General features: G+C 33.2%; 2 protein-coding genes across 3 annotated transcripts; one reads left to right on the top strand and one right to left on the bottom strand.

Moving 5' to 3' along the window:
• The first annotated feature begins 3937 nt into the window (after positions 1-3937).
• Positions 3938-10591, top strand: LOC126664401 (beta-galactosidase 8). 2 transcript variants are annotated; one of them, XM_050356775.2, is made up of 18 exons: positions 3939-4512; positions 4753-4865; positions 5064-5130; positions 5220-5312; positions 5898-6041; positions 6117-6205; positions 6310-6415; positions 6505-6592; positions 7049-7167; positions 7271-7429; positions 7526-7728; positions 8037-8146; positions 8409-8518; positions 8642-8752; positions 9122-9223; positions 9325-9536; positions 9604-9940; positions 10188-10591. In XM_050356775.2, the coding sequence occupies exons 1-18, from the start codon at positions 4267-4269 to the stop codon at positions 10293-10295; spliced, it is 2517 nt and encodes an 838-aa protein (XP_050212732.1). In that variant the 5' UTR covers positions 3939-4266; the 3' UTR covers positions 10296-10591. The 2 variants fall into 2 exon arrangements, with proteins under 2 accessions (XP_055959705.1, XP_050212732.1); XM_056103730.1 differs by lacking the exons at positions 9604-9940; positions 10188-10591 and having other exon boundaries at positions 3938-4512; positions 9325-9540.
• Positions 10592-10767: 176 nt separating this feature from the next.
• LOC126664405 (uncharacterized) lies at positions 10768-12614 on the bottom strand. Its single transcript, XM_050356778.2, has 2 exons — positions 12235-12614; positions 10768-11673 (listed from the first exon to the last, which is right to left on the bottom strand). The coding sequence occupies exons 1-2, from the start codon at positions 12542-12544 to the stop codon at positions 10940-10942; spliced, it is 1044 nt and encodes a 347-aa protein (XP_050212735.1). The 5' UTR covers positions 12545-12614; the 3' UTR covers positions 10768-10939.
• Positions 12615-22256: the final 9642 nt, after the last annotated feature.

Genomic DNA, 22256 nt, shown 5'->3' with positions numbered 1-22256 from the left:
AAATTTCAAACTTTTCAAGTCTTATCTTCAATATACATGCAGAAGTTATCTTCAGACCACTAGATTTGTTGAAGATTCATATAAGACGTTTTTTTTATTTAGTTGGAATTATCCATTTAAATCGTATTTATATATATACTCGTTTAAATTTTGAAATTAGAATCCAAAATGAATTTTTTTACAGTTGGAATTATAATTTGCTTGAATTAATTGACCATGACGATTGATCTACACCTTCTTTTTTTTTTCTAAAAATAAAACATTAATAGATTAAAAACATATAAATTGACTATTAGAAATATACATGTAATTTTTTTGGTTCATGATTCTATTTTTGTTTAGAAAATATTTAAAATTATAATAATTCTATCGTTAGAAGATTTTTTTTATAAATGATATTTATATTAGCTCAAACACAAGGAGTGGAAGCCAAAAAAAGCTAATACAATCAGAATTTGATACAGAAAAAATTCAGAATTCTATAAACATCCAAACTAGAAAAAAGAAAAGATAGATGAATAGACTTGTAAAAGAGAACTTGCCTTGGTAATGCTATCTAAAATAAGACTATCATCTTTGAGAAAAAAAAAATAAGACTATCAATCCGGCTAGTCTTGTACTTGAAGACACGTTTGTTTCTAACTTTGTAAAGAGACCAATTGATGAAGAATCATATGAAATTTCAAAGGATCCTATATCTTTTCCTATAAAGACTAGACTGAACCCCGTAGAAGTTCCCCAAAGAAGAAGGCGAATCCCAAGTGTTATTGATCAATCTCATAACATGTGACCAAGTTTGCCACACAAAAGAACAATAAAACAATATGTGAATAGTAGATTCCTTTTGCAAGTAAAGAAGACAACCACTGTTTTTCTCTAAAATAATTCCTCGACGAACCAAAACTGCATTTGAGGATAGTCTATCTCGAGCTGTAAGCCAATGACAAAATTGAACTCGCGGAGGAAGCTTTGTGGCCCATACTTACATTCAATCATACTTGCAATTTTACTATTTTGAGCGTTTTAAAATATAGACAAAGTTGCTATATTAACTTGAATAGTTAATTTGAAAAACCTGTATTATCCTTCATTATTTTGACCATTTTTATTATATTCTTTAAATTATCATTAATTATCACTTTATCCAATGCAAATATTAAGAATTTTACTTTTTTAAATTTAATTACAATCCCAACAAAATAATTAGTTTTTCCATAATATAAATTAATTAAATTTAATATATTTAAATAATCAAATGAAGGTTGTTATTATAATTTAATAAAAAAATTAACTACTTTAATCTCTATTTCTTAATTTTTGTGCAAATTCAACTCTACCTATCTTTATGGGACGGAGGGAGTATGACCTAATAACTAATATACGTAATTAATAGGTGGTTGAACCCTCATATTTATAAATTTTATATATTTGTGTTATTTTAACAATATGTGACTATCTCAATACTCTTCCTCAAGTGCAATAGGTACTGGACATCCAACTGTCCCTTAAAATTGAAATGTTCCAATTAAAATATTAGTATAATAGTCTAACTATTTTTAAATTCAAATATTTACATATTTTATTAATTAAGATAATTTTTTTAATTTTTTACAAATAATATTAATTTTTTTACAAATATGTCTAATTGGATCTTTTTATTGAACCAGGTTGGACCGGTTTGAACGGGATTGAACTGGTAAAAAAATCGTATGTTGAACTAATAAATTAGAGGTCGAACCGGTTCGGCCACCGGTTTAATTTTTAAAACACTGGTAATAATCTTCTCTCGTGTTAAGATCACCTCCTGCTGCAGTATTTTTATTTTTCTTCTTCTTCTTCTTCTTTTTAAATATTCAACCACAACTATTGTCCATAATCAGCAAGTTCATAATTAATTTGCACACAAAATTAATTTTATGTTAATTGCTCATTACTTACAAGTTGAGTGCGCAAATTGCTATTTAAGTGAAAAAAGAAAATTAAAATACAAATATGAAAGACATATAACAGCAAGTAAATATATGATCTTTTAAATACTACAATCTAATAATTAAATATGAAATGATAAAAAATACAAGCAAAACATAATAATGATAAAAAAATTAAACTGAAACCCCGCTAACAAACCATCTTCATGGACAATGATGAATTAAGTTTCGTTGTACGTATGTTTCAACTTGAATCTCTATTAATTATCTACATCAAATTTAAATACCATAAACTATTATATAATTAAACAACATCAACTATTGGATAATATTAATCATACAGTAATTGATGGTATTCAAATTTGATGTGGATAGTTTTTAGAGCATATAATTCTAAGAACTCTCACATTTGTCATAATTCATAGGTTGATATCTCTTATTTAAAAATCAAAAAAAATTAGTATCTCAGTTTTAATTGCGTCAATAATAAGCTAGAAGCTTATGTTAGTCCCGTTAATAATTTGGTATTCACTTTTAAATGATTTAATACCTCACTTTTAATTATATTAACGACTTGATATTTCATTTTTAAACGATTAGATACCTCAAATTTAATTCCGTTAACGATTTGATATCTATATTTAGGAGAAGGTTGCAAATGTTTGCAAAATTAAAACTTAAGTATCAAATCGTTTGATTTTCAAATAAAAAGTATCAAACTGTGAATTATAATATATGTGGGGTCTTAGAATAATTTTTATTATTATTATCAATGAGAGCTGCATTTTTAAAATTGAATGTAATATATTTATCAGTATACTGGGTATGTGAAGACTTGTGACATAAACTTGATAGGGGCATTTGTATATTTTGCAAATTCCTTAGCATTATTCCCCAATATAGAAAATAAGATTTCTTTTTAAATATTAATTTTAATTATAACAGGGATTCGAATGATACTGACTTTGAAATTTGACTCTTTTTCTCTAAAATTTGAAAAGAAAAGGAAAAGAAAAACATCCAAATTCAATGATACATTGCTTATGTTTCTTTTAACTTGTTTACATTAAAAATTAATTTTTTATTTCAAAAATATAAAAAAATATAAAATTACAACTGCATATGAAAATATTTATAAATTAATTTATTTTATCTCGATAAATTAATAATATTTATGCTTTTTTATTTATTCGTCTAATCAAATATGTCTACCTATATTTATCTCTGATTTGTAAAATAGTCTCAATAATTGTTTTCTAAATTTGCTGCTTTTTGTAAATGACAATATAATGAGGTAAAGTAAGTAATAAACTAATAATTTAATTAATAATAGTCGTATCAATATTTGGTCTTACAATTTATGATAATTTTTTAAATAATCTTGACTAAATGGAAATATAAAAAAATAAAAGAATATCAACTTAAATAGAATATTTATTCTATGCAGCGGTTGTATCCCGTTATTCTTATAATGAGTCAACGAGCATTTAGAATAATAAATATTTTATTATTTATTATTAAACGTTTTTAATATTGTAAATATATCGTTGCTTACTGCACAATAACGTTGGATTGCATTTTTTTTTGAATTTAACGTGGCATTATATTTTTTTTTTATCAAAGGTGGTAATCGACTCTTAAAAGTTTCAATTGTCAGTTTGTTAATTACGGAGGTTTGGTTGAAATCCACGACCTCTTAATGCATTTAGAGGTATCTTAACCATCCAAGTTAAGCTCACATGCCGTTGTATAATTATTCATTTAAATAAAAATTATATACATTTTTTTTAATCTATTTTTTGTATTATCTGATGTGACAAATAAAAAGTAGTTGATTTAAATTTTATTTTTTGAAATATACACTTTTTGATGGACATACGGTGGATTAAATATTTGGATTAATAATTTTTGTACTGTCGTTATTTCAGTTAATTATGTAATAAAATAATTATAGTTTTGTCGTCTCATCTACTCTTAAAATCCCAAGAAATGACAGTGGCAAAAACACAAACATCTCCCGTGGTTCGACCGACACGACACCATTTTTGCTCCATTTATCTTCTTCTTCATTAATAACGCACACCACACTCCCACTCTGCAAAAAAAAAAAAAAGCTTAAACACACACATTAATGGCGTGCCGTATCAGTCTTAAGATAACTTAACTCTGCACTATTATCATTATTCCCTCCACGTTTTTACAAAACCATCTTCCAAAGCCAAAGCAAACTTCTTCAAACAAGTTTCTTTTAATGAAGCAACTCTTTTTTATTCATTAATTACAGTTTCAAGAAAGTAAATAAATTACTGTTAAAACCAGAAATTACTGTTTCAAGAAGATGAAAAGATTGGTAATTTTATTGAGTTTATTTTGTGGTGTTGTTGCGTTTGCTGCTAACGTGAGTTATGACCATAGAGCCTTGGTGATCGATGGAAAACGCCGCGTTTTGGTCTCTGGTTCTATTCATTATCCAAGAAGTACTCCTGAGATGTGGCAAGATCTTATACAGAAGTCAAAAGATGGCGGTCTTGATGTTATTGAGACGTATGTTTTTTGGAATGCTCATGAACCTGTTCGAAACCAGGTTCTTGTCTCCTCTGTTTTTCAGTTTTTTTCTTTTCTAACCAAGAATTTTCTGTTTGGTTTCTGAGAAAATGAAGGAAAATAGAGTTACTAATCACCGAGTTTTCATTGTAACTCTATTTTACTTCATTTTATTGAAAAACAGGGCACTGTCAACATCCTCTGTTTCTTGATTACATTAATAGTTAAATATTTTTTAATCAAACTTACGTTTTTTTAATGGAAATTAAAATGATTGCAGTATAATTTTGAAGGAAGATACGACCTGGTGAAATTTGTGAAGTTTGTAGCAGAAGCTGGACTTTATGTTCATCTTCGCATTGGTCCTTATGTTTGTGCAGAATGGAATTATGGGTATAGAATTTTTTTTGGCTATTTTTACAGTTTGATTTCAGGTTTAAAAAACTGAGCAAATTACTAAGTTACTCCAGATATTTATCGTAATTTACACTCGCATCCTTCTTAGTTTTCATTCAAATTACACGAAGTAATTAATGATTTTAGATACATTTTTTGACAGAATTCAAGTCTAAATATTTGTATGTTGAACAGTGGTTTTCCTCTTTGGCTGCATTTTATACCTGGAATCAAGTTTCGAACTGATAATGAACCATTCAAGGTTTGTATTATTTTCTTTATTGATTTATTTAGCTTGTTGATGGACAAATTGTTAATTGGTATTATAATAGTTACCTCTATTTGTTTCAGGCTGAAATGCAAAGATTTACAGCTAAAATTGTGGACATGATGAAGCAGGAGAAGCTTTATGCTTCTCAAGGAGGACCCATCATTTTATCACAGGTTAGGTTCATTTTTTAGACCTAAATGAATTAATTTCTGTGTTCAAAATTAGTATAGTATACTAATCATGCACATTCTATTAGTGGAATGTCTTCCATTTTAGGAATATAGCCGAGTCGAGCAAGCTATTTAGATTGAGTTAAAATTAATTCAGAGTTCAAACTACTCGAATTAACTTACCAATTGATTTTAAACATCAAGATACTCGGCTCGACAGACTCGCAAACCAATCGAGTTTTGATTAGATGATCTTTTTATCTTTTTAAGGTTATATATATTTACAAAATATCTTTAGCTTTGTATTAAAATTTCATTTCTAAAAAGCTCAATTCTCGTAAAATAAAATTTAATTCAAGTTCGAATCGAGTTTTATTTAGAATTGAATGGAAATTTAGTTTTTGAGTATTTTGGACTCTATCTTCCAGTATTAGAAAATGAATTCTAAAATGTCGCTTTATGACTTTTTATTGATTGGAAAGTGATGTGTTGTTGAAGCAATTAGAAACCCTTTTCTTTTACAATTCTTGTGATTAACTCTTCATTTTCTGTTAAATACAATTTTTCTTTGTAATTGTTGAATTTCAGATTGAAAATGAATATGGAAACATTGATTCAGCATATGGAGCTGCTGCCAAAACCTACATCAAATGGGCAGCAGGCATGGCTATATCTTTGGATACTGGTGTGCCCTGGGTCATGTGTCAGCAATCAGATGCTCCTGATCCTGTTGTAAGTTTCTTATGTTTTTTTTTTCTCTGTTTTTCTTATTAATCTTTCTGATTGATTTCTTACAAAATTATGCAGATAAATACCTGCAATGGGTTCTACTGTGATCAATTTACCCCAAATTCTAAGAACAAACCTAAATTCTGGACTGAGAATTGGAGTGGATGGTCAGTTTTCACAACTCAAAACTTATAATATTTCACATCAAGTATAATCTTTCGTATCTGATTAGCTTTTAATTAGAGCATTTCCTGATAATTTAAATTGCTAGGTTTCAATCCTTTGGTGGTGCTGTTCCCTATAGACCAGTCGCGGATCTTGCATTCGCGGTGGCGAGATTTTACCAACTAGGTGGAACTTTGCAAAACTATTATATGGTATTTGAATTCTTATCTGGTCAAATTATAAATCTGATATGAAATATTGCAGCTTGATGTTGAAATTAAAGTTGCTTTTCGGTTTATAGTACCACGGCGGGACTAACTTTGGCCGGAGTACAGGCGGACCCTTCATTTCTACGAGTTATGACTACGATGCGCCTCTTGATGAATTTGGTAATGTTTCTATTTTATCTTCTATAGTTTTTGTACAGCCTAATGTATACTTGCAGTTACACTGGTGCCAGTCATATATTTTAGGTGTAATTGAGTTGAAATACTGTCATACTCAACATCCATTCGACTCTCAAATTTAAAACTCGGAACTCGATTCAACTGAATTATCTGTAGAAACATTTAAAAGTTAAATTTTATTATAAAGATATGTAATATTGTACATATGTATAATTATAAAAACTAAAATAAACTAATCAAAATTCAATTAGACTCGCAAAACTGTCGAGTCGAGTATTTTGATGTTCAAATGGACCCGAGTAGCTCGATTGATATCGGGTCGATTTTGAATTTTTTTTAATCAATTTCGAGTAGCTCACAGGATTACTCGACTGATCAGTAAGTTGATATCTTAAGACTTTTTCATATGTAACATTTGAAATGTCAAATGTATTGCAGGACTTCTTAGCCAACCTAAATGGGGTCATCTGAAAGATGTGCATAAGGCCATCAAGCTTTGTGAAGAATCACTAATTGCCACTGATCCGGCAACTACTTCTCTAGGTTCAAATTTGGAGGTAAAATGTCCTTAAAATCTGTAAATTAAAGGGTGTTCATGACACACTACGATTGTAACATCACCTAATTTCTCAGTTATTTTGGTTCTTTTTTCTTTTTCAGGCAACAGTTTACAGAACAGGATCATCTTGTGCAGCTTTTCTTGCAAATTTCGGCACCACTGAGAAAAGTGTAGCGTTCAACAGCAATTCATACAATTTGCCAGCATGGTCTGTGAGCATCTTACCGGACTGCAAGAATGTAGTTATGAATACTGCTAAGGTTTATTTTTAACTTCTCGAGCTAAAGAAGATCTGTTAGTGTCATTTTATAATCGTAATTCAAATTGATAGCTAATTCCAATCTTTCACATGACAGATTAACTCGATGTCTGTAGTTCCAACCTTCACTCATCAATCTCTAGTCGGTAACTTTGGTTCTTCAAAGGCTATTGGCTCTAGTTGGAGTTGGATAAAGGAACCTGTAGGTATTTCAAAGAATGATGCGTTTGTGAAATCTGGACTACTTGAGCAGATTAATACTACAGCTGATAAGAGTGACTACTTATGGTATTCATTAAGGTATACAAATCTTCTGTTTGCACAGTTATTTCCTCTCTTTGAAGCATGCTATCTGCTGCTGTAATCTATTCTATTATATTGACGATGGCCTCGTAAGCTATGTTGCACGAAAACTTCTTGACTTGTACGGTTTGTCCTCGTTTCTATTTTGAAAATACTTTTGAAACTTCAAAACTCTATATTTATAGCCAGTTCTTATATTGTTTTTTCGTTTTCCATTTCAACATTTCCGTTTCCGTGCTAAATATCTCGTAAGGGTTAATAAAGTGATGTATAAAAATCTGATAATACGTGCGGATTTTTCGCAGCACTAATATCAAAGGTGATGAGCCCTTCCTTGAAGATGGCTTGCAATCTGTTCTTCATGTTGGATCTCTTGGCCATGCCCTCCATGCTTTTGTTAATGGCAAACTTGCAGGTGATGGAAAATAAACAATGAATTTCTTTTCTTTCTTTCAATTTTTCTTTATACTGCAGTATTATTTGACCTAATTTTCTCTCTCTCAACTGGTTTAGATCAGCAAAAAATAAAGATATTTAAACCCGAGTGTCAGGAAGATAATAATAATACTGATTTTATGCATATATCTGCATTTTCTTGTATTCTGGTTATGGTTTTGGTTTGTACAGCTGCAACGATACTGATTTTACCTGCATATGAAAAATTTGAGCTTTTACAGGTAGTGGAACAGGCAAAAGCAGCAATTCTAAGGTTGCAGTAGATATTCCCATCACGCTGACTCCTGGAAAGAACACCATTGATCTCTTAAGTTTGACTGTTGGACTTCAGGTCTGGACCTGCTGATTTTATGTTTCCGAATTCATACTATATCTGTTTTATGAATAAATGCCACCTTTCAAGTATTATAGATTGCAAGACTTTTCTGATGGAAAGTTTGATATTCTGTTTCAGAATTATGGAGCTTTTTTTGAATTAGCCGGTGCAGGGATCACCGGTCCAGTAACACTGAAATCACAAAATGGCAATATTGTTGATCTCTCTTCGCAGCAGTGGACATACCAGGTCAGTCTTTATTTCTGTTCTTTTGTCCTTGAGGATCAGGCCTAATAAATTGAGTATACTGTAATCCAAAGTGGTGATAAGGGTGTGCAAAAAACTGAGCCAAACTAAATAGCCAAACCGAACTGACAAATTTGGTTTGGTTTGGTTTGAAACTATAAATAATTTTAATCTTTTACTCTCTCCGATTTTAGAAGTAAAATAATTCATTTCACTTTTGGTGCAAAGCCAACCATTTAAATTAATTTAAAATCTTATAAAATCGGTTTGTTTAAAAAAAAAGCAATCGTATGCATACCCCTAGTGATACCCCCAATTGCTGCATTCTGAGTTTCTTTTTTCACATTTTAATATTTTATATTGTGTTTGCAGATAGGACTTCAAGGTGAAGATTCGGGCCTTTCTAGTGGAAGTTCTACACAGTGGATTTCACAGCCTGCCTTGCCTAAGAATCAGCCTTTGATATGGTACAAGGTAAAGAACACTAGTTTAACTCAGAAAGACATCCCTAATCTTGAATCATGTTGTATAATCAATTCTTCATAAGCTAACAGCTGGCGTGTCTTGTAATTCAGACCAGCTTCGACGGGCCTGCTGGAAATGATCCGATTGCAATTGATTTCACAGGGATGGGGAAGGGAGAAGCGTGGGTGAATGGACAAAGTATTGGAAGATATTGGCCAACTAATTTGTCACCAACTACTGGATGCACTGCTTCTTGCAATTACGTAGGCGCTTACAGCTCAAACAAATGCCTCAAGAACTGTGCTAGGCCTTCTCAAACATTGTGAGTTCTGAATTCACCGACAGAAAATAGCTTTGAGAAACGTTTCTGATGTTAACAAATTTTTCAGCTACCATGTACCTCGCTCATGGGTGAAACCAAGCGGCAACATTCTTGTAATATTTGAGGAAATAAGTGGGGATCCATCACAAATAGCTTTTGCTACAAGACAGGCTCAAAGTTTGTGCTCGCGCATATCCGAATCGCACCCACAACCTGTAGATATGTGGAACACAAATTCAGAAGGAGGAAGAAACTCAGGACCTGTATTATCTCTGCAATGCCCGCATCCTGATCAGGTCATTTCGTCGATTAAGTTTGCGAGTTTTGGAACCCCACAAGGAAGTTGTGGAAGTTTTAGCCACGGCAAATGCCAAACCTCTACCGCTCTTTCCTTTGTACAGAAGGTATGCATACGATTCTTCGTATAACATCCAATACGTAAATTTAGTGGCACGGTCACTTCATTCGATCAACTTTTTGAAACATGTCGGAAATTTGACTTTTCGGACACGAAACTTTATTTTTAACATAGAAACTCTTAAAATAACACTTTTTTTCCTTATTCATATCCAAGTGCCCGTTTTTTCCATATCCGTGTCTGTGCTAGTGTAAGTTTCGAATTCCTGACAAATGAAGGTTATTTTTTTACAGGCTTGTATTGGATTAAAGAGTTGTAATGTTGGAGTATCAATCAATACATTTGGTGATCCATGCGTCGGAGTAACCAAGAGTTTAGCAGTAGAAGCATCATGTACATGAAATCCTGCTAAAACCGCGCTCTCAAGTAAGTGTCAACATTAAATAAGCCTTTTGGTTGATTATCAAAAAAGAAAAGAAAATATATCACAAAAATGAAAAGTTGGAAAATTCCAGTCTACACTGTATTACTTGCATAAAATAAGTATCAGTGACTCTTTAAAAGGGCTCTACTGATCAATTATGCAATACTTAATAAATTGTATTCCGACCTGCCATTTTTTAGGCTGTAATAAAAATTCTTAAATAGCAATATCAGGAGGAAAAAAAAGTGATTTTTTCTCAAACTATTGATGCAACTTGGAGTTATTTATACAGAGTTGTGCAAAAGTTAGAGCAAGCACTTCTTTATGAATCAAATTAAGTGATAAAAAATCTATTACTTGAAATTCTACTAAGAGTTTCTATAGTGACAATTTGTTCAACTTTGATGAAAGTCTTAAAGTTAGGTTTACTAGATATTCATCGATCAAAGTGAATCTAATTGATTCGGTACATAATTTTATGGATCGAAATGTCCATTGTCTCATAAGTTAATTTACTAAATAAACAACCCTCACAAATTTTGCCAACTTTTATGCATAAATTCCAGAATCAAAGCTTACACAACACAAAATCACATCTTTACCGTTATTCTTTGTCATTAATTAGTATGCAGACACTTCATAATTAGTTTCAGAACTAATTCTCTGAAATCTGCAAACTCTACAAAGAGGTGAAAAGAGATTTGGAGTCTTATACTTGTCTTCTCCACCCATCATTGGCATAGAAACACCAATCTTCACTGGACTAACATAATCCGGCCGGTAAGTCTTGCCTAAAACGCCTTCAACAAAATCCGTCAGATTAAAAAACTTAAACTGTGTTTCCAAATGAGCAAAAGCATCATTTTCCGGCAACTTATAGTTATGAATTCTGTCTTCTTCTTTCCCAATTGGCCTCACATTTATATTTAATTCCAGTAAATTAGCAACTGTGACTCTTACAGTATTAGTATCATCAGTTCTCTCAACAACAACCTCTCTTTCTTCACTGTTCGCTTTCCATTCTGCCTCGCCCGTTGTCGGGATTTCAATTTCCTTTCCGTCCCATTTTACTAGAAGAGCATCGATATTAGAATCCCAGTGTGCAACTTTCTTTGCTGCAATGACTAGCGTGTGAGTGTCGAACATGATCGATAGAGCTTGCACCCATGTGAAGTCCCGAGTCCTTCCTTGGGGTCGAGTTCCAATGAAGTGTGCATTGATTTGTAGGGTTTCGTCGGAAACTATGGCAAAGTTTCCTCCCTTTTCTCCATGGAAGTAGAACATTACGCCATCGCCACCGATGAATCGTGGATCATAACACAGAGATCCATATCCGTTACAATTTGGCCTTCTCCCTGCAGCCAGTGAATTGATATATATATATATAAATGTTACCATTCCTAAAAATGTATAACTCGATTGAAATTAAGAAACCTATTATATATCAAATCGAAGCCGATTCATAGATCTATATTAGTTTATGAATTTGCCAGTAATCGCTTGATGTACAGCCTCAAATCCATTATTTAAGAAACTTTTCAGACCATTAAAGGTTTATTTATTTGGGATTTTCATATTGCTTAGATCCTATAAATATGTCTTGTTTAATTAATTTCAGCATTAAGTGAACATTTTCAAAAATAGAAGCAAGACCAAACTATTCTAAAAATGCTAATCCAGTTATGTTGCATGGAACGAAAACATCTGAAACAAGAATATACTGAAACGAAAACATCTGAAACAAGAATATACTGAAACGAAAAATGGTAAATTCATAAATTTTATCATGTTTTAACAAGAATATATTATAAAGTTCCAGAGTTTCAGAAATATTTCCAAAAATAGAAGCAAAAAGAGAAAATGTAGGCAAGTTTCCGTAGCGGAAAACAAAATTAGAAAGGGTAAAATGAACTTACATTTACAGGTGACTTCACATCTGCTACTGCAATCAATGAAGCAACCTTTCTGTTTCCGATTCCGAACCGGCTTCCTCACCATGCATTGATCCGGACATACCAATGTCTTATTTTGGCAAGCCCCTCTAGCAAGGCAATAGGCTTGTTCATGCCCAGTAGGTGATGTTGGCAACATATAGTAATTAGTTATAGCAGCATCATAAGGTGACTTTTTTCCATTGTTATTTTGAGCTTTAACAGTTTTTGCTTCCATCAACAAGAAAACAAGAAAAATGGCTAGTAATGTACTACATGACATTTTTTTATCCATGGCTATGTTTAGTAAATGAAATTTTAATTCTACTCTTGTGCTAGAGATGGAGTTATTAGAGTGTGCATGAATATTTATATGCTGCATTAAGTCATATATATAGAGAGCGAGAGTTTGTGTTGAGCTTGCAATTGGACAACTTAGCCGTGGATTAAGGCTTAAGTTTTGCAAATTTGCTTCTTACCATTAGCTAGCTAGGCTGGAAATTGACATTACTCGTTTAGATAAACCACACGATAAGTTGAGTTTTCATTAGTTCCGATCATAAACCGACCAATCCATTTAAAATACGAAAAAGATAGGGTAATCAGGTTTAACTCGCACAATCTATAAAGAATATGTTTGGCATGATTACTTAAACGGATCATAATTGAATTATCGAATATGTGTTATACTTAAATGGATTCATGGTCCGGTTATGATGCGATGTATAACACAAACTATTAGTCATATTATTACCTTATATTGCTCGGAATCTTATCGAATCATACAATTTAACATTTTCAAAACTTTAAAAGTATTAAATATTTTATAAAAAATATTATTTTGTCATTTCTATTTCAGCTTTTTCTGCTTTCTTACCAAATACTAGTATTAAAGACAGGCAAAGCTTTTTTATACTGATTTTCTTATTAATTTTTTTGGTTAAAACCAGAGAATTTCATGTCTTTCAATGCATTCGGCTGGACTATTTACATAATAATTTTATTATCATTACTTGTTAGTATCATTCAAACGATCTAAGCCATTAACTCCATTTGACTTGTAAATCCCATGTGCCTCAGCCAGAAATCATGAGTTCTTGCCTTAAATTAGTACTCACATTTTCTAGCACATACATTAGTTTTTGATATTTTTCTATATTAAATATAGGAAACACTATGACAAATAAATACGGGTCAAATACTTTACAGATGACCAAACTTTCAAATTATTTTAAAAAGATACTAAACTTCAATTTATTTTCTTAAGGTAACCAAACTTCAGATTTGTTTATCAAGAAAAGAAAAAATTACAGTTTTTATTTCATAAAGATTTCTCCGATGTTATTTTACTTATGTGGAGTTTTTATTTCATAAAGGTTTTTCTGATGTTATTTTTTATGTGGTCATCTAAGTTAATAATTTTTGTCGCATCGGTAAACTTTATTATATTACATATTTTATTAAAACTAAATACTAGTTTTTGTGGCGTATATTGAATTATTAACGTGCATGATCAATAAGGGAAAACCTAATGGAAAGCTCTCTAGAGAAGTCTCCAAGAGAACCCTCATTGGAGGATAGAACGACAAAAAAAGCGAGATTCCGAGATGGCGATGATCAGGAAAGTACCCCACCAATCATGTCATTCAAGGATAAAGTGCTGCAATCAGATAGACAAAGGGAGGAAACATTGTCTGGGAACTTTGAAGATTTTGTGGTTAATCCTGATGATGTTACAGTGTTCAAGAACAAAAGTATGCCTTCAATTGCCTTTTCTAGTAGAGTGAAAGAGGAGTTATCTAAACAGTGGAAGACTACTGTGATTGTGAAATTGCTGGGAAGACCTATTGGATATAGGAATCTCTGCAATCGTCTGGAGATTATGTGGAACTTTACTCAAGGTTTTGATGTCATTGATCTTGAGAATAATTATTTTTTGGTACGGCTTAAGAATGGTGCAGATGTTGAAGCAGTCCTTACTGGAGGTCCTTGGGTTATGCTTGGGCATTATCTTTCAGTTCAATCATGGAGTCCAGATTTTGATTGCTTAACTGATGATATTCAGCAGATACAAGCTTGGATTAGGCTACCTGGCATGCCAATTCACTATTATAATAAGAAAGTCCTTCGATTTATTGGAGCGATGGTGGGCAAAGTGTTAAAAATCGATTACTGTACGGAAGCGGCGGAGAGGGGGAAGTTTGCGAGGATTGCGGTTGAAGTGGATTTGGGCAAACCGTTGGTGTCACAATTTTGTCTTGATGGAAAAGTCCAATTCGTTGAATACGAGTGTCTTCCTAGAATTTGCTTTCATTGCGGAAAGGTTGGCCATGTTAAAGGTCTATGCCCGAATATCATCATTCTGAACCAAGCAGATAATGCTAGAGAAGAGGGGAATGTAAAGACGGGTGATGTCTTACCGGAATCTAAGGTGGCGGCGGAGGCTAACCCTACTTTTGGCCCTTGGACGATGGTGAGTAAAAGGGGAAGGCCGTCAAATGTGAATGGTAAAAATAGAAATTACCATGTTGGTAATTCTGGGAAGAAGGAAGATCAAAGAGGATCTAGATTTCAAATCTTAGATAATGATAATGATGATTCTTTGCCAGAATTAGAAGAGATCCCGCATTCTGTGGAAGAGGTTGTTATTCAAAACAGGAAGTCTCCTACGTTACCTAAAAAGGATGTTGATTGCATGAATCATGCTAAAAAAGACCATATTGCCCATAAAGAAAGCCAGAAACTGAATAGTAATTCAATTGAAGTCTCCCGGCCCAGTAGCCCATCGCATGTGGCAAAAGCCCGTTTTGTTGTGAACAAAGCCAGTACTTCATTAGATTTTGTTCACCATTCAGCTGTTAACGTGACGTATAATACAGAGAATATTAATCCCAATATACCTTCTACCATGTAGTTCATTGGTAGGAAGGTGGCACAGAGAAACGAGGTGTGGGATATTGATCCAGGGCCAGATAACTTACTGAAGAAGAATCCTGAATCAAGAAAAGACGGCGATGTTGTGGCAATCCCTTTAAATTCTACAGCTGATGATATGATTGTTGAGGATACTACCACTGGTCTTAACAGTGATCTAGATGGTAAGGGAGAAGGAATGGAGGGTATTTCGCATGCCCCATTGTAATCTTGCTTATGTCCATCCTCTTTCCGTCTTTTTAATGATAGGCAACAAAAAGATTTTGGTGTGGAATGTGCAAGGTGCGAGCTCGAAAAGTTTAATGCGAACTTTCAAGAACTTTTGTCGTCAACACTCTTTTGACATAGTAGGCATTCTAGAGCCTAGAATCAGTGGACAGAAAGCTGACCACTTCATTAAAAATAGTGGTTTTAGCTTCTCTCATAGAATTGAGGCGGTGGGTTTTTCTGGTGGCATTTGGATTCTGTGGAAGGATGGTTATACAATCTCGATCCTAAATAATAATAAATACTTCATTCATGCTAAAGTATTTGATGGCAAAGAATCCTTTCTCTTGACGATTGTTTACGGGAGCCCTAATGCGTCTCTTAGACATATTTTATGGACAGATTTGGGGACCTTAGCTGAGTCTGTGTATGAACCTTGGGTTTTGGGAGGAGATTTCAATGCTGCATTATCAGACCAGGAGAAAAAAGGGGGAGTTGCTAGCGTTTCGGGAGGTTGTCGAGCTTTCAAAGGTTGGTTTGATCAGTTTAACATGATTGATTTGGGCTTTTGTGGGTCTCCGTTCACTTGGAAGTGTGGGAATCTTTTTAAGAGGCTGGACCGTTATATTTGTAATGATCTATGGATTCAGAGATTCTCCTATCATTACGTTCTTCATCTTCTTAGGGTTCACTCGGACAATAACCCCATCTTTCTTCGCTTTAACTCTCAGAGGGTTAACATTTTGGGAGCAAAACCTTTTAAGTTCCAAGCAGCGTGGATTGGAAAAAGTGGTTTTAAGGAGTTGGTTGAACAGAACTGGAATGGTTCGAACTCTATTGTTGAATCCATCGCCTCGTTTTCGTTTTCTGCTAGAAACTGGAACGCTAATGTTTTTGGTAACATATTTAAAAGAAAAGATAACTTGCTTGCCAGACTTCATGGGATTCAGCGTGCTAGAGAGAATTACAATTCACAAAAGCTTATCGATCTTGAAGCTAAAATTCTCCTGGAGCTTGATGAGACTCTTTACCAGGAGGAGCTTTTTTGGTTTCAAAAATCCCGGAACGATTGGGTTGTGGATGGGGACCGTAACACCAAGTTTTTCCATAAAAAAGTGGCGGAAAGACGAAGGTTCAACAGAATCCGAGTTTTACAGAATTCAGAAGGAGTGGTTATAGATGATCAGGAGGTCTTGAAGCGTATGGCTATTGAATATTTTACCACGCTGTTCTCTAAAAGCAATGATCCAGTTTTGCCTTTCCCCATTCATGGAGCTTTCCCTTCTATCAGCGAAAGCGATTTTGAAGATTTAGCCAAACCGGTCCAGCCTGATGAGATTAAAAAGGCCCTTTGGGACATGAAGCCTCTGAAAGCTCCGGGAATCGACGGGTTGCACGCCATGTTCTATCAAAGCCAGTGGGGTTTTGTAGGGGAGAGTGTCTGCAGATTTGTTAAAGGCATCTTTGATGGGGATCCTATGCCTGAAATGGTTAACCGTACTTTGATCACGCTCATCCCTAAATGTGCTAATCCGACCTCTCTTATGTCTTTTAGGCCAATTAGTTTATGTAATGTGATTTATAAAATCATTACGAAACTGATTGCTAATAGGCTTAAAAGTATCATGCCTTGCATTATTAACCCGGCTCAAACTAGCTTTGTGGCGGGGAGACACATTACAGACAACACCATTTTGGCGCAAGAAGCTCTTCATTCAATGCGCAATAAAAGAGGGCGGAAAGGAGTTATGGCGATTAAAATTGATTTAGAGAAAGCATACGATAAAATTTCGTGGAAGTTTTTGGAGGATACACTCATTGAGGTTGGCATACCGAATTATTTAACTAAAGTTATCATGAATTGTGTTACCTCGACTTCGATGAATATTTTGTGGAACGGCTGCCCCTTAGATCCTTTTATCCCATCGTGTGGGTTGAGACAAGGCGACCCTCTTTCGCCTTATCTGTTTGTTCTTTGCGTGGAAAGGCTAGGGCACCTTATCAATAGGGAGTGTGAGAGCAGACGTTGGAATCCCCTTAAGATGAGCCGCAATTGTCCTCCGTTGGCTTATTTATTTTTTGCAGATGGCTTATTACTATTTTGTGAAGCTTCTCTGGCCCAAGCTGAAGTTGTTAATCATGTTCTTTCTACTTTCTGTGAGTCTTCTGGGCAGAAAATTAATCGCGAGAAAACCAAGGTACTGTTTTCACGAAATGTGTCTTCAGTTATCGCTAATTCTGTTGCTGCAAAACTGGGGTTCGATGTCACCTCAGATTTAGGCACATACCTTGGTATCCCTTTATTGCATGGCCGACTTTCCAGATTACATACGCGGAGGGTGATGAACCGTATACAATCCAGGCTGTCAAACTGGAAAGTTAAATCTCTAGCCATGGCAGGCATGGCAACCTTAGCGAAGTCAGTGATAGCTGCTATTCCGATTTACCAGATGCAAACGTTAGCCTTTCCCAAGAGTGATTGTGAAGATATTGAAATGATATGCAGGAAGTTTTTATGGGGGACTTCGGAAGAGGGGAGAAAGGTGAATCTTGTTAAATGGAATATCGTTTGTAAGCCAAAATATCATGGGGGCCTTGGTTTTAAGAATATGTCCTCTATGAATCAAGCCCTTCTCATGAAACTTGTTTGGGAAGTCATGGCTAGCTCAGATAAATTTTGGGTTAAGGTACTTCGAGCTAAATATAATTTTGACGAGTCCAATCTTTCCGAGCTTAATCGTGTCGTTGGAGCTTCTCACCTTTGGAAAGCTCTAAACAAAATTTGGCCAAAAATTTGTGATGGTGTTAGATGGGCCTTAGGGGACGGTTCCAAAACTCGCTTCTGGCTTGATCCGTGGGTTGAGAACAGTACTACCCTTATTGAGGTTGCTACTGATACTATTCCTATATCCGACGTCAACCTTACTGTGAATGCTTTTGTTACGAATAATGGTGAGTGGCATTGGGAGAAATTTTCTAATTTTCTGCCTTGTGCTTGGGTCCTCAAAATTACTAGACACATTCCTCCAAAAATGAATTATGGAGAAGATATCATCTATTGGGGGCATTCGTCTTCAGAGCTGTTCACCACGAGGTCTGCTTATGAATCTTTGGAGATTGAAGATGGAGCCGAGGAAGATACCTGTTGGAAAATTATTTGGGATTGGCCGGGTCTTGAAAGAATTCGACATATGTTATGGATCACTGCTCATGATAAACTGATGTGTAATGTGGAGCGATTTAGACGTCATATCTCTCAGGGTAAAGAGTGCTCTCGCTGTTTTTATTTGGAGGAGGACGTTGACCATGCCCTTAGAACTTGTCTTAATGCTAAACAAGTCTGGCTCAGATTGATTGATAAGAAGTTGCAATCCAGGTTCTTTAATCTTGGATTTAAAGAATGGTTAATTCGTAACTTGTCCGGGAAGGAAAATTTCAATAATCAAGTTGAGTGGAAGTGTACTTTCGGAGTCACTGTGTGGAGAATTTGGCAATGGAGGAATTCTACTGTGATAGGAAACAAGAGCATGGCTGTTAGCCAAGTTGTTGATGACATTCATCGTCGAGTTGAGTACATAAAGATAGCTTTGGATAATAGGCGCCTCATTTATCAAACCACGATTGAGAGACAGGAAATTCAGATTGGTTAGACGTGCCCCCCAGATTCATGGGCTAAAGTTAATACAGATGGAGCGTTCAATTCAGTAACGGGTATTGCTAAGGCCGGCGGTATTATTAGAAACAGTATGGGGAATTGGATCGCTAGTTTCTCTTCGACTCTAGGAGAAGGATCAGTTCTGGATGCTGAGTTGAGAGGGATGCTCCTGGGTCTTCAGTTAGCTTGAAAGATGGGGTTACAACAAATTGTTCTGGAGGTTGATAGTAAATCGGCATTGGATATGGTCTCGAACCGGAAAGGAGCGGCTCATTTTACTACAATCATTCACGCTATTCATGAGCTAATGAGCAGAAATTGGAAGGTGAAACTGTGTCACATCTACAGGGAAGGAAATTTTGCAGCGGCCCACTTGGCTTCGACGAGTGACGACTACATTATAGGGAGCACGTATCATGATAGGCCTCCTCCGAATCTTATGCCTTGGATCTTGCATGATCTGTATGGTACTTCTTATAGTAGAAACGTTAGTTTCTAGTTTGTTTTAGACTTTGTCTCTCATCCTTGCACCAAAAAAAAAACGTGCATGATCAATATTCTTTGAATAGTCTAATTCGGATGACCACATCAATAAAATTAAATCGAAAATACCTTTTTGAAATAAAAAAAGGAAGTTAATTTGGTGACCTCATTAAAGAAATAAATTACTAATATTTAGTGTCTTTTTAAAATAATTAATTTGAATGTTCGATGACCCACAACGTATTTGACTCAAAATAATAATATTACAAAAACTCAGATTGGTTTAGCATATTCTTTCCTTCTTTTTTTATCTTCATTTTTTTAAAATATTTGTTGGTCTACAAATATAATGATTCATTAATTATTATTTTCAATTTGCAACTTTTATTAGTGAAACATATTTTTATTATCATAAAGTCATAAATAATTAAATAAAAAGTTACTACTGTAAAGTAATAATACTAAAAAAAAAAAAATTGAATGGTTTGACACTAGTTGAGAGGGTGAGGATTAATAAATGGCCACGGAGAATCTGAATTCTTAATGCATAGGATCTCACAAAAATTTACACAACCTGCATTAAGATCTGAACTTTGCAATGTGGATCTCCTTGCATTGAGAATGATGACAAACTTTGAATTCATAAGGACTTCTGTATGGACTCGAGACATACATATCTAGGAATAGGAAAATTATACAAATGAACGTATATGCGCCATGTTATTTGTATAACAAATTAAAATATATTAGTCATGCGAGATACTCCATCCGTTTTAAAATAATAGTTCACTTTGTTTATTTTTTTTATCCCAAAACATAGTTCACTTTCCTTCTAAATCACAATTTAGAGTGTTTATTTTTTATATTGACCTTATTTAAAGTGTATTATTTATTATTATATTAGCCTATAGTCATAATATTTAATAAGGTTATGATTGGAAAAATGAACATAAATTTGTAAAAAGTTAGAATATTAATTATAGGCTAATCTCCTGAAAAATCCCTCATCTTTCAATTTCCTTTCATTTGCATCCTCACCTTTCAAAATTTTCAATTTTACCCTAATTTCCACCTTTCACTTTCAGTTACACCCTTAAATATTAAATTGACTTATTTTTACTGCAAAAAGTTCAAATTAATACTTTATATTTCAACAAATATTATAAATAGTATCTAGTTTAATTAATTTTATGGAATTAAAACGGTAAAATTAAATAAAAGTGAATGTGAAATTTAGTAATTTTTGAAATATTTTTTAGAGAAGATGCTTTTATTGTTGAAATTTTAACATTTAGTACTATTTAGAAAATGAGTAAAAATAAAAAATATTGATTCGAAATTTTTTGAATGAAAAAGGTCAATTTAATATTTCGAGGGTGCAATTGAAAGTGAAAGGTGGTAATTAGGGTAAAATTGGGGATTTTGAAAGGTGAGGGTGCAAACGAAAGGGGGTTGAAAGGTGAGGGGATTTTTAGAGTATTAGCCCTTAATTATATTTCTTAAACTGTGTGAAAAGGGAAAAGTGGACTATTGTTTTGGCACGGAATATTTAATAACAAAAAATAAAAAATATTATCGCAAATATTCATTGATTTGTTCTGAAAATGACATGGCACAACGATTACATAAGATAAACACTCTTAGAAATAATATAATTAAATATTTTGATTTTATTTTGGTTTAGAATAATTATACAACCCTCCTCTATAATCTCATTCGACGTGACAGTAAAATAGTGGAAGAATTAAAAATTTATTTTTAAGAAATACATTTTCAAAGAAAAAATACTCGCTTCAACCGTTGTTTCACCTTCCAAAAAGTAAAGTTGGCTTGATGAGCGTGGAGCAATAAAAAAAGAGCTTTTTTGTCCTTCTACTTAAGAGGCAAAGAGAAGCGCATTTGCTACTAGACGAATAAAATACTGACACGTAAGTAAGTCGTAGAAAATGGGTTAAAATAATGAATTATGAATCATTTTCCTTTGACTTAATGTATAATTTAATATCTGAATATATATATATATATATATATATATATATGGTCTAGTATCTATCTTTTCATTTTTTTTCTTTAACCTATTTGATAGTATATCTTCTAAATTTTATCTAATTAACCTCTCAAATTATGATATTTATAATTATTTAACCCTTTTTTATCTAGTTAATAATACTGTTTATTTACAAACCAAAAAGCTCTTAAATCTAAAATTCAAAGCTAAAGGTGAAGTGTAAAATAAATTAACAAAAATAATGATTTAATAAAATGGTGTGCAATTAATAATTTCTCTTCAAAAATTGAAATCTCTGCCCTCCGTAAAATTAAAACTCAATCTCTAACCCACGAGAAATACTTGCATGAGCCTAATTCGTAATGTAACATTATAAACCATTCATTTATCGTGTGACAAGTGAAAACAATAAATGTATTAACCAATGAATAAATATCACATTAATTCACACACTATAACAAATACTATATTTGGTAACAATAATTTTACAGCTAATTTTTTTTACTGCTAAAAGATATTTGACTGCAATAATTTTAAAAGTTGCTGCCATTAACTAATTATAAGCAGCATTTTTACAGCAAATTTTATTGTCAATTATTTAAGATAACGTTTTATTAGCAGCAACATGCCACAATTTTTTTTGTTATTAAATGTTAACAGTAACAATTTTAGCACAATTAGAAGCAAAAATATTTACTGCTAATTTTAGTATTTCTTGTA

Source organism: Mercurialis annua, linkage group LG1-X, assembly GCF_937616625.2.
Source record: "Mercurialis annua linkage group LG1-X, ddMerAnnu1.2, whole genome shotgun sequence".
Lineage (NCBI taxonomy): Eukaryota > Viridiplantae > Streptophyta > Magnoliopsida > Malpighiales > Euphorbiaceae > Mercurialis > Mercurialis annua.
The sequence above is the reverse complement of the archived record's forward strand: the minus strand, read 5'-3'. Positions and strand labels throughout refer to the sequence as shown.

Bases quoted from the DNA above. Each gene is read 5' to 3' on its own strand.
- LOC126664401 (XM_050356775.2), top strand. From the start codon at position 4,267: ATGAAAAGATTGGTAATTTTATTGAGTTTATTTTGTGGTGTTGTTGCG. The intron at 4,866-5,063 runs GTATAGAATTTT...TATGTTGAACAG, and splicing joins TGTGCAGAATGGAATTATGG to TGGTTTTCCTCTTTGGCTGC. The intron at 9,537-9,603 runs GTGAGTTCTGAA...CAAATTTTTCAG, and splicing joins GCTAGGCCTTCTCAAACATT to CTACCATGTACCTCGCTCAT.
- LOC126664405 (XM_050356778.2), bottom strand. From the start codon at position 12,544: ATGGATAAAAAAATGTCATGTAGTACATTACTAGCCATTTTTCTTGTT. The intron at 11,674-12,234 runs GTAAGTTCATTT...CACTGGCTGCAG, and splicing joins ATGTGAAGTCACCTGTAAAT to GGAGAAGGCCAAATTGTAAC.